Source organism: Mauremys reevesii, linkage group 3 (assembly GCF_016161935.1).
Source record: "Mauremys reevesii isolate NIE-2019 linkage group 3, ASM1616193v1, whole genome shotgun sequence".
NCBI classification, from domain to species: Eukaryota; Metazoa; Chordata; order Testudines; family Geoemydidae; genus Mauremys; species Mauremys reevesii.
This window is the reverse complement of record NC_052625.1, coordinates 81,394,201-81,412,496: the sequence shown is the minus strand read 5'-3', so window position 1 is coordinate 81,412,496 and position 18,296 is coordinate 81,394,201. Positions and strand designations below refer to the sequence as shown.

Sequence of the window (18,296 nt, the reverse complement as noted above, 5' to 3'; positions counted from 1 at the left end):
ATATTACACCAGTATACTTAAACCAGTGCAAAAGGCTCTGTTGATGTACTTATTTCAGTTTAGTTTGTCACTTAAGAATCTGTTTAAATGGAGATAAACATTTCTTAAACTGCATTAAGATTGTTTATGCAGGTTTGCGTTGGTTTAACTAAATCGGTTCAAAAGCTGATTTGAGTAAATCTAGATGGAGCAGCTTGCCTGTGTGGACATGGCACAAGTTGTAGTCTCTCCTAAAAGTTGTTTCAAGACTCTAAAAGCTGTATGACTCAACATGGTGTCCTGACTCAATCTTTGAAGAGTTGCTACAGTGAATCAAAACAATAGCAAATGAAACACTTTTTAAACTTAAAGGCCTCTATGAAGATTTTGGTTTAATGCTCTGTTTGGACATGTTAGCTGTCTCCATTGTGCAAGGGCCAGTGTTTAGTATTACCATAGCTCTTTTTTTAAAAGCTGTTCTCACAACAGGATATCCAAGTCACTGGTGTCTGAGGAAAGCTGGCTCTAGATTCAGCTTTTTTTCCGTATGCAGTTATAAAATTAACCTTTGACTTCACTCCATCCCCAAATATGTAAACCTTAGGACACTCCCACAGCAAATAAGCAGCTGGTGGATAGTTTTACAGAACTTGAAGCTTTCATATAATCAACTTCAGTTTCTAGCACTTATCACTGGAAACAGAACTTTGTTAATGTGAATCTAATAAAAGCTATTTTCCTGAGTCTGCAGAAAACCTGAATTGAAATAAAGACTGAAAAGGGTTAACTGCCATATTCATCTTAATAGGGGTCAACTCTGAAATCTAATGATCACATTTAAACTAGGGCTGCTGATTAATCGCAGTTAACTCATGTGATTAACTCAAAAATTAATCAGGATTTAAAAAAAATTATCAAGATTAATTGGTTTTAAGTGCACTGTTAAACAATAGAATACCAATTGAAATTTATTAAATATTTTGGTTGTTTTCTACATTTTGTATGTCTTATTCTATGTTGCAATTGAAATCAAAGTGTATATTTTTTATTATAAATATTTGCACTGTAAAAATGATAACCAAAAGAAGTGTTTTTCAGTTCCTCATACAAGTATTGTAGTGCAATCTCTGTCGTGAAAGTGCCATTTACAAATGTAGATTTTTTTTTTGTTACATAACTGCACTCAAACAAAACAATGTAAAATTTCAGAGCCTACAAGTCCACTCAGTCCTACTTCTTGTTCAGCCAATTGCTAAGATAAACAAGTTTGTTTACATTTACAGGAAATAATGCTGCCCTCTTCTTATTTACAGTGTTACCAGAAAGTGAGAACAGGTAATTTGCATGGCACTTGTAGAGCCGGCAGTGCAAGGTATTTACATGCCAGATATGCTAGACATTCATATGCCCCTTCATGCTTCGGCCACCATTCCAGAGGACATGCTTCTATGCTGATGACACTCGTTTTAAAAAAAATGTGTTAAATTTGTGACTGAACTCCTTGGGGGAGAACTGTGTGTCTCCTGCTCTGTTTTACCCGTATTCTGCCATATATTTCATGTTATAGCAGTCTTGGATGATGACCCCAGCACATGTTGTTCATTTTAAGAACACTTTCACTGCGAGATTTCTAAAAGATTAGCTATAGCACTTGACCCAAGGTTTAAGAATCTGAAGTGCCTTCCAAAGTTTGAGAGGGATGAGGTTGATGCTTTCAGAAGTCTTAAAAGAGCAACACTCTGATGCAGAAACTACAAAACTCAAACCACCAAAAAAAAATAAAAAAAAATCAACCCTCTGCTGGTGGCATCTGACTCAGATAATGAAAACTAACATGCACCAATCTGCACTGCTTTGGATTGTTATCAAGCAGAACCAGTCATCAGAATGGACGCATGTCCCCTGGAATGGTGGTTGAAGCATGAAGGGACATATGAATCTTTAGCACATCTGGCACGTAAGTACCTTGTGACGCTGGCTACAACAATGCCATGAAAATGCCTGTTCTCGCTTTCAGGGCACATTGTAAACAAGAAGCGGGCAGCATTATCTCCCACAATTGTAAACAAACTTGTTTGGCTGAACAAGAAGTAGGACTGAGTGGACTTGCAGGGTCTAAAATTTTACATTGTTTTATTTTTTTAATGCAGTTTTTTTGTACATAATTCTACCTTTGTAAGTTCAACTTTCATGATAAAGAGATTGCACTGCAGTACTTGTATTAGAGGAATTGAAAAATATTAATTTTTTACCATGCAAATACTTGTAATCAAAAATAAAGTGAGCACAGTACACTTTGTATTCTGTGTTGTAATTGAAATCAGTATATTTGAAAATGTATAAAATAAAAAATATTTAAATAAATGGTATTCTATTGTTTAACATTGCGATTAATCTCAATTAATTTTTTAATCATGCGATTAATTTTTGTAATCACTTGACAGCCCTAATTTAAACATTAACGCATTTGACTATTTTAACTGCTGTTTGTGTTTGCAGAAACATCCAGTTAATTGTCTGGTCCGGTTGGATATTCCAGTAGTTTTCTAATTTTGTTATCCTGGGGACAAGTTTACAAGAGAAATCCTCTGATTGACCCACATCAACCCATTAATTTGCCATTGCTTTATCACGCTTTAATTTTGAGGATCAGGAAAGGCACCCCACTCTGCTGGTGGCGAACACTGGTGTATTCCAATTTTTTGAAAGGATGTTCCACAGGAGTCCAGTTACAGGTTTTAAATAATAGGGATGAGGGGGTAGTTTAGTGGCCTAAACATCAGATTAACCTTTCCAGATCAATACCTATATTGTCTGTAGGTTCAAATCCTAACAGACAAATTTCACATGACACTCACTCATTTCCTCTTGAGCGATGCCCTGCCTTCCCCCTCCCATCCTGCAGCACTGCTGATATCTCATTCCAGTTGAAGTGCAAGGAGTGAACAGGATTTCCCCTGCTGTTCTTTCTGTGGCCACTGTGTGGTGGCAGTAAGCCACAGTACTGCATTTCCTATTGCTGCATTCAGTGCCCTGCGTCCTGCTGCACGATGTAGGAGGGAATCAGCACTGTCTCGTTTAGCCATCTCCCAGCAGTGGCAGTATTAAGAGATTAAGGGTGGGGAGAAGAGGAAGACAATGAGAAAGAGAATGGAAGGAAGCGTGGGGAGAAAGAATGAAAACAAGACTGAGGGGGAATAGGAACAGACAAATAATATGCAGGAAGAGAGAAAATAGACCCATTATTGCCAACCCTGAGAGCTCAAGAGTTATGAGTTACTGGCTGAAAGCGTGAGATTATAAAAATGTTGTAAATTCAGAATTTACACTTAAAGTTTAATTGGCTATGTTTTTTGGTTTCCTGTTTTTTTATCTTAAGAAGGTAGCCCCATAGCCCCAATTTGGGTGCAATCATTTCAAGCTGAAATTTCAGTATGCAAATGCAGAAATGTGATTCCCCACCACACCTCAAGCAGTCAGAGGGAGCTTCCATTTACCTACTCTAATCCCTCAGATTGCGCAGCTGCAATTCTGTCATTGTCCATCTCCTTCCCATAGCACTGGTCTGTCTCCTTCACAGCTTCTTCCCTTAATCTCCAGTCTCTCTCCTCACCCTCCTGGCTCCATCTTCCTTTCTGCTCCTCACAAATTCCTACTTCTTGTGTGTAATCCTCTGGCAACATTTTATGTATTTGCAGTTTCCATCTATACTAGTAATGTTGAGATGACTGTCTGTTTTAGGGGGCATGCCCTAGTTGCTCCAGCTTTAAGATGAGATGAATCTTGAAAGAAAATTAGCACCAACAGTAATGCAAACTGAAAATTTGGCTGTTTGTTTAGATTTCAATGGGGAGTGACAAGAAGCGTGCTGCTAAAATCTGTTGTCGGTTTTGGTCTCTGAATTGGGACACTGTAAGAACTTGCTTGAAAATCTTCCTGCTGAATATTTCTACTGAATGTATTGGGACTGTGTGCAGAAGATCTGTCTGCTAGAAAAAAATTACTGAGTCTTTCAGTTTTCAAAATGCGTGAGAACGTTAGCATAGCTCATTACTGCCGTTCGTTGCATTTCTCAAGTAGGAGAACTGATGGTGATCAAAGATTAAATGAACCATTTTAACATACAGTAAATGTAATAAAACATGTCAAAACCTCTTCTCAGTTCTGGTACACTGTATTTGTAGAAAGTGCTACTAGAAATAATTATAGAAATCTTTAACTGGACTTTTCCGTGTGGGTACAGGGAAACCAAAATAAATTACATAAAAGCAGCCTTATAAACTACTCTGTTACTGGCAGCACAATCCATAAATAATCCTATTTTGGAATAAATCCAAAACAAGAGCAGAAGGGGAAAAGTATTGTTGGATGGAATAGTGAAATGGGATGGAATTTTTCACCTTGGGGATTATTTGCTGAGAGTAGCGGATGTCCTTCCATTAAGCTAAAACATAATATATTTAAACATCCTTTTACCTGCACATAAAAACACCTTATTTCAAGGTCATGGGTCATTTAAATGTCATCTTTGAACTACTTTTGGCAGAGAGGGGACTTTTAAAAAGCCTTATACCAGGGTTCTCAAACTTCATTGCACCGTGACCCCCATCTGCCAACAAAAATTATTACGTGACCCCAGGAGAGGGGACCAAAGCCTGAGCCCACCCGAGCCCTGCCGCCCTGGGCAGGGGAGCCAAAGCCCAAGCCTCACTAGCCAGGGCTAAAGCCCTCAGGCCGTGGCTTTGGCCCTGGGTGATGATGGGACCTGGGGCTGAAGCCTAAGCCACAAGTCTAATGCCAGCCCTGGCAACCGCTTTACAATGGGGTCACGACCCACGGTTTGAGAAACGCTGCCTTATACTATGGTCAAGTAAGATTATTTTTATGGAATAAATAGCAAAGTAGTCATTACCAGGGAGCCCAGAAATGCTATTGGAAATGGAAACAGCTCCAAATGTGTGAGTAATTTTGAGCTACCAAATAAACTAGACATATTTGGAAGACGATAATATACAGGACATTATGTAAGCATAAATCTTACAATTCTGAAAGAAGGGGACTTAACCAAAATCATGGAAGGGTTGAATGAAAGTAAATGGCAAAGCAGACGTTTTTGTTTAATGCTTCTGTGTGAAAGTTAGTGAAAGTGAAACAGTTAGGCGGTATGAGAAGTGGGAGTTGAGAGGTATGTGGGGATGATCAGGATGTAGGACAAAGTAAAGGAAAGAGAAACACGATGTGTGTGGGAGCAGGAGGTAGAAATTAAAGAAGAAAAGAGGAAGCTGTGGATGGGTGAATTTAGGGAATGAGGTGGAGTGATCCAGGGAATGATGAATAGGGAATTTGGGAGCTTACTTGATCTCTTTTGGCAGAAATACAGTAACTCCTTACTTAACATTGTAGTTATGTTCCTGAAAAATGCAATTTTAAGTGAAACAATGTTAAATGAATCCAATTGTCCCATAAGATTTAATGTAAATATGGGGGGTTAGGTTCCAAGGAAATTTTTGGGGGGCAGACAAAAGGCATTATACTGTGTACTGTACAATACTGTTCTGTGGTTGGGAAGTGTCCCTTGCTTACCCCACACAGGCACAGCCCGCTGCAGGCAAGGACGCTAGGAAGCACCTTTGCAGCAGCAGTGGCAGCTTCCCTGGAGAACAGGCTCGGATTTTGTCAAGAATGCTCCAGGCCCATCTCTTTCTGTGCCCGCTCCACTCCAGGCCCACCTCTTCCCACTCCCAGTCCATCTTCTCTCCAGAGCACACCACTCCCACTCCTCCCCTCCCCCCAAAGTCCTAAGCGCCTCCCTCCCCCGCCAAAGTCCTAAGCACTGCCAAACAGCTGTTTGGAGGCATGTAGGACTTTCTGGGAGGGAGGGGGAGGAGCAGAGACTCAGCGCCTCCCTGCTCCTGCCACTCCCTCCCAGGAAGCCCTAAGCCCAAAGTGCTGGGAGGGAGGGGGAGGAGCAGGGAAGCCCTGTGTCTCCACTCCTACCCCTCCCTCCCAGAAACTCCTAAGCGCCACCAAACAGCTGTTTAGCAGTGGGGGAAGCGCTGAGAGGGGAGGTGGAGAAGCGGAACTTGTGCAATGCTCCCTTCTAAAGTCACTGCTCTTCCACAGAATCTTACAAGCAGGCAGCCAAATGACATTATAAAGGAGCATTGCACAACTTTAAACGAGCATGTTCCCTAATTAAGCAGGGACGTAACATTGAAACAATGTTAAGTGGGACAATGTTAAATGAGGAGTTACTGTAGTTGGTTAGGTCCCTGATCCTTCGTTCCCCTTGATTGTCCAGTCCAAAGACACCAGAAATGTGCTCTGGCAGAGGTTCCCATGTGTAATGCTGCTATATGTGGTAGCTCACTGCTTAAATACAGAATTAGAGAAAATGTCACAATGAATTGTTGGTCACATAACACTGCATCATAATTGAGTACAAGATGAGCCTGGGAAAAGATAAGTGATGAAATCCAACAGTTTCTACAACTTATAGGTTAATAAACCTTTTAGGGGATTCTGATTGAGCACATTCTTTTTAGCAGCCTTTTACATTCATGCTCAAAATGCTTCATCTCCATTGTAGATTTTTAGGTGTAGCCTTAGATTGTTCTAGCTTTTTCTCCCCAGTCACAGGGGGGCATAATCAGAGGCAGCCTCTAATAGCTCCTCACCAGTGAAGAGCATTTTAGGTGGCTTCTGAACACTGAACTATTTCCCTTATCCTGCCAGAGTCATAAAAAAAGCATTAAAAGGATACAGTTGTTCTTAAATATCCTTGTTGGTCACCTTTAAGCCTTTTATTATGGCTATAGTATGACAGGCCTTCTATAGGCTGATCTTCCCCACCCAAACCCTCTCTCTGTCACCCTCTCGATCACATTGAACATTTTCCCTGTTGCTCATATCCATATTCTTGGCTTTATTTTTTGACTCAGACCTTTCCTTTGATCCAGGCTGCATCTTCCTGCACAACATCTCCAGGAGTGAAATCCTGGTCATGCTGAAATCAGTGGCAAAACTCCCATCAACTTCAGTGGGGCCAAGATTTCACCTCAAGATCGAATCTCTCCTCACTGCCCACACTGCCAAAACTCTTGTCTAAGCCCATATCATCTTGTGCCTTGAATACAGCAGTCTCTCCTCTCTGGCCTCCTACAAGTGTATTCAAAATGCAGCTGCTAAGATAATTTTCCTGGCATGTTGCTGTGACTGTCACCTTGCTTTTTTAACTCTCTCCTTTGGCTCTTTATCTTCCAACATGTCAAGTACAAACTTCTTGTCTGCATTGTCAAAGTTCTTCACTTTTTACCCCCACCATGTCTATCCATTCTATTACCTTATTGCCGCGGCTCTCAACCTTTCCAGTCTACTGTACCCCTTTCAGGAGTCTGATTTGTCTTAAATACCCCAAGTTTCACCTCACTTAAAAACGACTTGCTTACAAAATCAGACATAAAAATGCAAAAATGTCAGCACACTGACTGAAAAATTGCTTACTTTCTCATTTTTACAATTATAAAATAAATCAATTGGAATAGAAATATTGTACATAATTTCAATGTATAATATATAGAGCAGTATAAACAAATTATTGTATGAAATTTTACTTTGTTCTGACTTTGGTAGTGCTTTTTATGTAGCCTTTTAGAATACTAGGCAAATAGCTAGATGAGTTGACATACCCCCTGGAAGATCTCTGCATACCCCCAAGGAGAATGACTGCCTTACACTCTACCAAGCATGCCAGCCTCAATTGCCTGCTTATGGGCACTTCCCACATACTTTCCGCAATTCAGCCCCTTACAAAGAAGGACAAAACTCCCAGTCCAAATCTGTAAAGCTACCAAGACTTGATCTTCCTTCAAGTCCCTCTTTAAATCTCACCTCTTCTGTAGTACATACATACAGAAAACTGCCATCTGGTAACTGCTAAGCAGGTAGTGAGTTGTGTTTACTACAATTCACTACAAATTATATACACAGCTAATCTGTGCTAAAACAATATACTATTTGTTAGCCCATCTTTTCTCTTCCTGCTTGCCCTACTTGTTTATGTCTTGCTTTTTTAAGTTATAAGTCATAGATCCTGCCCCAAAGAGCTTACATCTCATATGTTGCTAGAGAACAAAGCCCCCACCTGGTGATACTGCAGTATAAATTATTAATATTAAAAGATCCCCTGGACAGATGTGAATTTCTAACTACAGGATGTAAGGAATGAATCAGTTAATTGCTGTGATATATCTTGATTTTAGTAAGGCTTTTGACAGTCATGCATGACATTCTCATAAACTAGGGAAATGGTCTAGATGAAATTACTACAAGGTGGATGCAAAACTGGTTGAACAACCTGTGATGTGGTACAGCTTACCACTGCGGCACCCCCTGCTGGCTGTCCTGGGGTTCAGCTCTGCTAGCCAGTGCACCCTCTTCTGGTGGTGTCTCACCACTGTCACTCCCAGGAACACAGCATCCGCTTCATGACACAGCTCTCCAGCTGTGCTGCACTCTGTGTTCCCCCTTCCTGGGGACCTGCAATCCACTGTCCAGCCACTTCCCTCAGCAGCAACTGCTGCTCAATGTCTGGCCACTTCCTCAGTGGCAAATGGCAGGGGAGGGGAATGGACCCAGGCCCACCCACTACTCTGGGTGCTGGCCCAGGGACCCTGTAGATGGCCACCACTTGCTGCATCCCCTCCAGCTTCTTAATAGAGCTCCCTGACCCACTTCCCCAGCACCCTCTGTGCCTTTGCCAGGACCTCAGACTGCAGATCCCTGCAGCCCCCCAGGAGCTGCCTTTTGCTCCCTCGGTCTCTGCCTGCAGTACTGCTCTATTCAGGGTGCTTGCTGCCTTCAGCCTGCAAGGCAGCCAGTCTTCCTCCCTCTTCAAGCTCCAGGGAGTGACTGAAGGTGTTTTGTCCTGCAGCGCTTCTTATATGAGCCTGCTGGGCCCTGATTAGCTGTCAGTCCTTCTCTGATTGGCTGCCTCCTGCACAGCCTCCCAAGGGCTCTGTTAACCCCTTGGAGCCCTGTGTGTGGCAGGTGCCCCATCACATACCCGCTCCCTTAAGACCGACTGCCCTGGTGGTGGGAGGTTACCTCCCCTGCTTCCCCCGCAGCTGTGCTTGCAGAGTGTCCCTCTGCTGTCTCAGCTTCTCCACTAGTAGGAGCAACTTGTCATTCTCCTCCCTGGTATCCCTAAGTGTCCTTGTGTGCGCCTCTGCGCTGTCTTGTGCAAGGCCAGCTCAGTGGTTTTCAGCCTCTCCCATAGCCCTGGCCCTTGCTCTGCTGGCTCTCCCAGTACCCCTTCTCCCAGGGTCTGAGTTACCAGCTCCCTTCAATTGGTCTCTGTATAAGTCCCCATATCTTTCAGCTGGATGTCTAAGGGACTCTTCCTTCTTTTCCATTTCTCCTTTCTCTCCTGCTCGGCCCCTTTGGCCTTCTCCACCATCTTGGCGCACCCCCTCTAGGTATCTGGCACCTCTTTCTGTTCCTTTCTATCTCCCTTGCCCTTCTGCTGGCTCGGGTCCCCTTTCTCATCCCCAATCGGGGTGTGCCATTCCCTGAGCTGCTGTTCTGTCTGTGAGGGCACTTCCTCTTCACATGCCCTGATTTCCCACAGGCGAAACAAGCATTCCCCCTTCCTTTTCTCTTCACAGGTTGGGGCCCTGGGGGTTTCCCTGCGCTCTTTCTCCTCTTCCCGATAGGGGCATGCTCTCTTGAAGTGTCCCCTCTGCCCACAGGCATAACACTGGCCTGCTTGGCCTTCTGGCCTGACCCTGGGACCTGGCTTCTTGCCCCAGGCTTCCTGGCCCCGATCACCTCCTGGAGGGTCTTGAGCAAATAACGCTGCTCTTCCATTAGTTGCCTCAGGCATTCCTGCAAGTATCTCTGTGCCTCCCACTGATGCCGCTGGTTTTCCAGGATCTGCTTCACCAGGGTCTGAATCCTTCTTGGTTGCTCTTCAACACCCTTCATTGGAAGCGGCATCTCTGAAGTCCAGCCTGGGAAGGTACACCTGCCTTCTGCCAAAAAGGTCTCTGTACACGGCAGCTCCGTAGTTCCTTTACCCCCCAAGTATCCCTTAAATACTCTTTCAAACTCCTCTTCTAACAAGGGCAGCTGTCAAACAGTCTCTGAGTCTCTCACTCAGTCCCCTTCCCTCAGGGGCAACCAAATGCCCACATTCTCCACAACATGTGATGTGAAGTGACTCACCACTGTGGCGCCCCATGCTGGCTGTTCCAGGGATCAGCTCTGCTAGCTGGTGCACCCTCTTCTGGTGGTGTCTTGCTACCGTCCCTTCTGATCCAGGGACCCATGTCGCTCACAGGATTGCGGCATCCTCTTCATGACACAGCCCTCCGTCTCCCCCTGTGATTTTTAAGAATAAGGTAGATATATGATGAATGGTCTGGGTATACTTGGTCCTGCCTCAGCATGGGGGATGGACTCGATGATCCTTTGGGGTCCCTTACAGCCCTGCATTTTTATGATTCTGTGATTTCCTACAAAAGAAGATGTGGGAATCTTGGGCTTAAATCAATACTTTCCAGTAATAACTAGATGGAACAATGCAAATTCACATTTCTTCATCGTTATTTAGAGAGCAAAAATCAAATTTTCATGCAGCTCTTAGTCCTCACACTATGCACCATGGCTCTGTGCCTCACTTAGTCAGTTTCACCACAGGCTTTGTTGGAGGAAAGAACAGCTAGAAAGACTCGAGAGAGAAAAATTACCTGGAAAATTGGTCTTTTAGCCATTGTGTGTATTCACTCATCAGAAATACTCAATAGTGGGGATTTTATCTGAATAAAGAGTGCAGTGTCAGGCTTAACATTCCTGCAAATGCTGCTGTTAATGGAAACTTTTTTTTCCTGAGCCTTTCAACTGTGCTATTCATTTTTTTTTCTGTCAGAGAAATAGTCTGTTAAAACAAGTTTCTTACTACCCCACTTTAAGGAGCTGCTGTTTAGTAAGAACAGGCCCGAGAGGTCAGTCAGAGCAGTATCATGCTTTATATTACGATTACAAAAGCATCTGGATGGGAAAGAGGATCTATGCATAATGTATCCTTCTGAATAAAATACACTGAAAATGCATATCAGCCATGATGTTGGTTTAATGTCTTGGTTTGTATATGGGGGAAGCATATTAAGTTAATAAAATTATGTATTCAGTTCCCATTTCTGTCTTTTGCGCCATTTTCACTTTCCTTTTGCAGGTGACCTTGAAAATAATCTCTTCTAAAACATTTCTGTAATTGTAAGCATGGATCTCTGTTGTGAAGTTTAATTAGTTTGACTGTTTTGCTGTTCCTACAGGGCTTCAGGAATATGTAGAGGCAGTATCTTTCCAATATTTCATCAAAACACGATCATTAATTAGTGTTAAGGAGATCAACAAACAGCTAATATTTACAGTGGAAGACCAAGAAGAAGAAACAAACACGGTAAGAATTGTTTTGTTCACGTGTGATGAGTTAGATTTATCCACTTTTATTTTCAAAGAAACCTTCCTATACTTAGTGTTTCTAATATATTTATCACATATTGTAACAGCTTCTGGTGATCGTTTCAATTTTTATTTATAGGAAGCAAGCTCTTCATAAATACATAGTTGTGATTTCCTTGGTAATACGACATGCTAGGGCAGAGGTGGGCAAACTACCGTTCTCCCTGGCCCCTGAGCTCCTGGCCCGGGAGGCTAGCCCCCTCCCCCGCAGCCTCAGCTCACTGTGTCACCAGCACAGTGCTCTCGGCAGCAGGGCGGCGAGCTCCTGGGGCAGCGCAGCTGCAGAGCCCGGCCTGACCCAGTGCTCTGTGCTGCGCAGTGCGTGGTTTGCTCCAGCCAGGCGCCGCCAGCTACCAGTGCTCCAGGCAGCGTGGTAAAGGGGCAGGGAGCAGGAGGCGTTGGATAGAGGGCAGGGGAGTTCGGGGGATGGTCGGGATGGTCAGAGGGTAGGGAACAGGGGGGTTGAATGGGGGCAGGGGTTCTGGGGGCGGTCAGGGAGAAGGGGTGGTTGGATGGGGCAGGGGTCCGGGTGGGGGGGGGGAGGGCAGTCAGGAAGAAGAGGAGGTGTTGGATGGGGTGACGGGAGGCAGTCAGGGGCTGGGGTTCCGGGGGTGGTCAGGGGACAGGGAGAGAAGGGGTGGTTGGATGGGGCAGGGGTCCCGGGGGGGCAGTCAGGAACGAGAGGGGGTGTTGGATGGGGTGGGGGGGGGAGTTAGGGGCTGGGGGAAGTTAGGGGCGGGGAGTTCGGGGTTGGTCAGGGAGAAGGGGTGGTTGGATGGGGCAGGAGTCTGGGGGTAGGGGGGTGTCAGGGATGAGAAGCAGGAGGGGTTGGATGGGAGCGGGGGCTGGGCCATGCCTGCCTGTTTGTCCCCTAACCGGCCCTTCATACAATTTCTGAAACCCGATGCAGCCCTCAGGCCAAAACGTTTGCCCGCCCCTGTGCTAGGGAAATGTATTGGGGCCGTAATAAAAGTCAGTCAAACTGCAGAGGCCTACAGTGGGTTAGAGATGGTTAGTGCTCACAACATAATGGACTAACAAGGTTTTAAAGTTAAGTCCAATTACTGGTTTAGCATTTGGCCAAACCATGCTTTTCATGGGTAGTAGAAATAACCTAGATCCCTGACATGTGCCTTTTATTCATGGACCAGCCTGAGCCCTTTTCATTGGGAAAAGGGGCCAGTATATTAGCGTACCATTCAATAATTCTGGAGGAACTATTACATTTTGTAATGCATATTGCGTATATGATTATATCCAGCAGGCACTTAGATATCATACTGATAGGGGTAGCATAAGAACCTAAACAGAAGAAGCAAGTGAATGTAAGGGGTACAGTAACTTCAACTGATTCAGCCCCATTGCTCAACAATAAGCTAATTACAGGAGCCAGCAGTAGAGAGTGATGAGAGGAAGGGTGTTGTCCTCTGTCAGTTTTATCAACTTGCCATTTTTTCACTATAACCAGCTAGTATTAAAATACGTGTTCTGTGTCCTAGCAAGGTCACCGATATCTCACTTAGAATTAATCTTGAACTTCTCCCAGGGAACAGACTTGCTTTCCTATGCCTAATACAGCATCTTCCATTTCTTGCCCTTCCTCTCTCCCCTGCCCATCCCTAAATAGAACATTTTGTATATGGCCAAAATACAGCCTGGCCATCATTTTTATGCAGCCTTTGGATGAACATTCTATTTTTAAAATTTATATTCGGATGTAAAGTGGATCAGTGTGTGGAATGCATAATGTCACTTTAATTGCTGTTCTAATGAGACATTTGCAGTCTCTAAAGAGAAGAATCTCAAATGACACTGAATGAAGATGCATGGAGATGTCCACACTGGATGGGCAGACCGGTGGTCATCAGCATCAGTTATTTAAAAACCAAAGAAACTGCTGCAATTCCTCCCAAAAATTTTTGAAAAAAGAATAAAGTCTTAAGCAAGCTATGATGCGATATTAGCATTGCCTCCAGAAAGTGACTGAACAGGTTTGTTTGGAGACAAAAGTTAGTTGGTCAAAAGAAATTATCACTATTAGACTATAAAAGCTAAACTCTGATGTCTACAGCCAGTTGTGAAACCAGGCTTATAGTATTGTTTTTTTCTTCTGTAATGTAGTTAACAGTGCACACATTTTCCCATGGGCTTGACTTGGTTTAATTTTTGGATGAATGACCAGCTGTTGAGATCATGAATGAAACTCCAGTAGATACATTCATATCTCTAAGGGCTTCACTATGGGGAGATGGACACTGCTGCAATCGATGCAGCAGGGGTCAATTTAGTGGGTCTAATCTTCCCCAGAAGATTAAGGTAAGTCGACAGGAGAGTATCTCCCGTCGACGTAGAGCAGTGAAGACACCAGGATAAGTCGACCTAAGCTACATCGACTCCATCTATGTTATTCATGTAGCTGGAGTAGCATAACTTAGGTTGATTTACCCCCATAGTGAAGACAAGCCCTAAGAGTGCTCATAGAAATTAAACAGTGTAACAGGTCGCTGCATATACGTAGGGCAAGAAAAGGTTTAATGAGATCCTGAAAATTAAGGAGTATTGTTGTGTAACTCGCCAGGAAGTGCTCCATAGCAAAGTAATAGTAAAAACGGTCAGCGCCATTCAGAGGTGTCTCTTATGCCACTGCTAGTTGAGCAATTGCAGAGAAATTGGAACCACTGTTAGGAGATCCAAAGTACTCTTGTAATGTCAGCTGGACACAAAGAGATTCAGTGTTGCAGTCAGGTTGTTCAGACTTGAGAAATAAATAAATCCCTTCCCACTGGCACTGTAGGCCTCTAGCTACAGGAAGAGAAACCTCTGCCACCACCTGAGCCCTTGGCTCCCTTTGTGACTGTAGTGCTTGCCATTAGGGATCCTGTTGCCCTTGCCTTCCATCTCCAATGTCTGTTTGTGTGTGTGAGAGAGTTTCAGAATGTCTCTCTGTGTTTCCCCTTCTTTTCAGCTCATCTTTCAAAAGCCACAAAGGAAAAAAGTCTCAGCCATTATGTTACTTTAGTTTCCAGATGAAAGTATATTTTGCATTTTGCACATACCTTTGCCCAAAATTGTTGCTGAAATTTCATGGTGAAATTTCCTGGAAAAATGTTTGCCACTTTAACACAACCTTACTAAGTCCTAAGTGTACTCAGAAGTCTGTGTGTTATGTAAGGTGCAAGTATCTTCATTGATAAATATTCTTTCTCCTGAAAGAAATGCTGTAAATGTAATATGTGGTGTCTTTAGATTGCTAGCCTTTTGAGTTGAACACTCAAGCATGCAGCTGCATAACATTTCCAGGCAGCTGGAATTCAACTCTAGGTATAGTATTAAGCAAATGTCTCTAGAGAAGAGCAAACATCTTGAAGACAGATGTTCAAGGGCTGCCTTTACTGAGCAATTTGAAACCATAATGTCTTAACATTTTAATACATTTCAGAATGGTCAGGCTTCAAGTACTACCACTAACTGAAACAAGTGTTTTGTCCCATTTGAACTGTTGACAAGGGCGACTGGGAGTTTTACATGGAGGAGCACAGCACCAGTTCTGCTGCTACAGAGAACTCATGGAAATCACTTTATTTTAGAAGAAATTGTGTTGTAAATCACGTTTTTCATAGTTCTCTTCTTATATTCCCTACTACTAAGAATATTTGCAAGGAAACCAGATTGCTGAGTTCATCTGCTCCTGTTGACGGCAGAACCCTCTGTGACCTACTCATTTTCACAACAAATTGTGATGTCATAAATACAGGATTTATGACTTCATCTGGAGAAAAAGTAGCAGCAGCAGCAGATGAACTCTTAAGAACAAAAAATCAGTTTTTCATATACCATGGATGTCTTGGGGATATAGAATGTGGGAAGAGATATACAGAAATTTTATGATTTAGGAGCAGAATTGTTTCTTGATAAAACAATATTTCAAGTACTCCATGAGGTATTGGTTACTTTTAATAAGATTGTAGAATAATGGATCTGGGGAAAATTCCAGAGCAACACATCCATTTATTCTTGAGTCCTGCTTTTTATGGTAACTATATTTTGAAATACTGGATTGTATTACAAAATGGTATGATTTATTTTTCCTAACCCTGGCTCTTACATTGACTTCTGCACTAGCATTGGGCAGGTCAGTTAGGGCCAATTTTTTTAAACCTGGTGGGGTCTGTGCACAAAAATGTAAATGCAAGTAAACATATATGCAGAGACAAATTTGGAAACTATGTGTACAGATATAGATGGTAGATATAGGGCCTGGATTGCTGTCTTCAGTGTTTGAAAATGTTTGTTAATGCATTTTTCACTGTTTTCTTATCTGTGAAGTGTAGAAGATACATACACATGTAAGGTACAAAAGTAAGGGTTAATGAATTTTATTAAGTGCTTTTGAAGCCTAACCTGCTACTATATAGAAATGCTATGTAGTTTAATTTTACTGAATGTTTTTCAATTGTTGTTGGCCTACAGTTATGCCAGTTAAGCCAATGTGTGTTTAAACTGGTGCAAACCACCATTTCTTCACTTTTCAATATTCCGTGTTGTGTTTTGTCCTCAGCCCTCCTCCAATCCACATGATAAGCAGCCGTGCACTTGGAGCCTGAAGGTAACACCTGTCGATTACCTGCTGGGTGTGGCTGATCTAACAGGAGAGCTGATGCGGATGTGTATTAACAGTGTTGGAAATGGTGATATAGACACCCCTTTTGAACTGAGCCAGTTTTTACGTCAGATTTATGATGGTTTTTCCTATATTGGCAACACTGGACCCTATGAAGTGTCTAAGAAACTATATACCTTGAAGCAGAGTCTGGCCAAAGTAGAGAACGCCTGCTATACATTAAAAGTGAGGGGGTCTGAAATCCCAAAGCACATGTTGGCTGATGTATTCTCCACCAAAGCAGAAATGATTGACCGAGAAGAGGGAATTTCCTAAAACAGTGAGACAATCATGGCCCCAAAGGGCCCTGGGCTGTACAGTTCGAAGCTTGTTAGTATTTTGGGTTTGTTTTCAATAGACCCTCGTCATGACTTTTATGTAGTGATGTTTTTAGTTTTACTTAGCAGAGCAAGATTATTTGCAAAGGTAACTTGTAACAAAAAAAAAACCCTTTAACATAATGTGTAAGTGCCCACAGAGGAGAGATTCAAATAATTGTTCAATCTCCTGTTTTCCTCTACTCTGTGTGCTGTCATAATGGCTAAATGTCAATGCTACACTCAGTGCTGGGTGTCTTTCAGTGAAGTGGACTCCCTTCAAACTGCCTGGGCCACTGCATCAGTTTTCAGTGATCACATGATGCTCAGAGCAGGTTGTGAATAATTAAATTTTATGATTTTGATTTACCCACAATTTCTCTTGGGCCCCACACCTTAGTGTAGCCTGTGTCTGTGTACCCCCGTGTCAGAATAGGGGGTGGCCAAAGGCCTGGAGAAGCAGTAGCCTAATGGTTTAATCAGAGCAAAACAAACCCAGCCTCCCAGCATCTATTCTAAACCTACCTTAGTCTTTGATCCATTAGATTATTGGGATCAGAATGTTTTTATAGGCCCATTTGAGCATACTTCTCTGATGCTGGATCTCCATTGTTTAATTTGTATCTGCTTAACTCAAATGTTTGTCTCAATGAAGCTGAAATTGAAGCAGAGCCAAAGGTGTATGTAACCTGTAGTTTGGGCTGACTACTGTTTTTGAACGTGAAATTGAAACTAACAGTTTTCTGCTCATTGATAAAACTCGTAATACCTGGTTAATATTACTGTATACCGGCCATTTCAGGGCTCACAGCTTTATTTTAGCTCTGCCTTGTTGCCTTACTGTTTTAGCATCATTTGGAAAATCCTTTAAAAAATGAATTTATGGTTTTAAATTTAAAGAATAAAAGCTTTAACTGATGCAGCATCTTAGTTTGCTGAATAGACCTGTTCCTGGACAAATGCAGAAACATAGCCAAACAAGTTTATCATGGATAATTCAGCAGTAGGACAGACTTGTTACTCGATGCTGGTTGCATGCTGGTCACCTAAGAGGATACAGGGTTAAGACAGTGGGTAGAATTCTGCCCTCCACTATATTTGTGGAACCCCAAGGGACTCCAGTGGAGTTGAACTGGTGTTAGCGAAGAAAGAATTTGGTTCAGTGTGTTTAACTGAGATGTGATTTATTCCTTTGAAATGTGTTGCCTTGTGTGTTTTAATGCTATTATGAAATAGAAATTGCAATCAAAATAAGGCAGATGAGCAAATTCCCTGCATTTATTTGGCATTCTTGAGCTCATTGGCAAATAATCTGAATTCTCACTTGTATCCAAAGTTGTGAAAGCCCCTTGAAACTATATATTATGCTGGGGGGAAACAGCAGATAAAATAATATGCTCTTTTAAAAAAAAAAAAAAAAAAAAAAAAAAGCTACTCCAGGAAATAGGCCCCTTAAGCACAAATGAAAATACTGCATGTTTGTTATTTCCACTTCCATATGATGTAGTACTGCCAATATTTTTCCCGTTAGCATGGTATATCCTAGTTAACTGGGGTCATCTGATATATGACCAGAACAGCAGTTACTTAGTGTTTATCACAGGTTTTCCCATTGTTTCCATGTAAAGAAATATTTGGTGAGTTGAAAAAGTGTTTTTCCAATTGTTTAATACCTTTTAAAGTGCTTTTTTTAAAAAACAAAACAAAACAAAAACAAAACAATAAAATCATTAAAAAGCTATTGTGAATGAGTGGTAGTTCTTTTACCTATCAGTCTTATTTGAGAATACTTGACTAGTAATAGCTGAGTGCATTCC

At 42.5% G+C, this 18,296-nt stretch overlaps 1 protein-coding gene across 1 annotated transcript in view; it reads left to right on the top strand.

Annotated features, from left to right (window-relative positions):
• Positions 1-17,935, top strand: part of TSNAX (translin associated factor X) — a 44,430-nt gene extending 26,495 nt beyond the window's left edge. Inside the window, exons 5-6 of the mRNA XM_039532899.1 lie at positions 11,313-11,440; positions 16,061-17,935. Of these exons, the coding sequence (XP_039388833.1) occupies positions 11,313-11,440; positions 16,061-16,438 (506 nt within the window). The 3' untranslated portion in view covers positions 16,439-17,935. The remainder of the gene's footprint in view (positions 1-11,312; positions 11,441-16,060) is intronic.
• Positions 17,936-18,296: the final 361 nt, after the last annotated feature.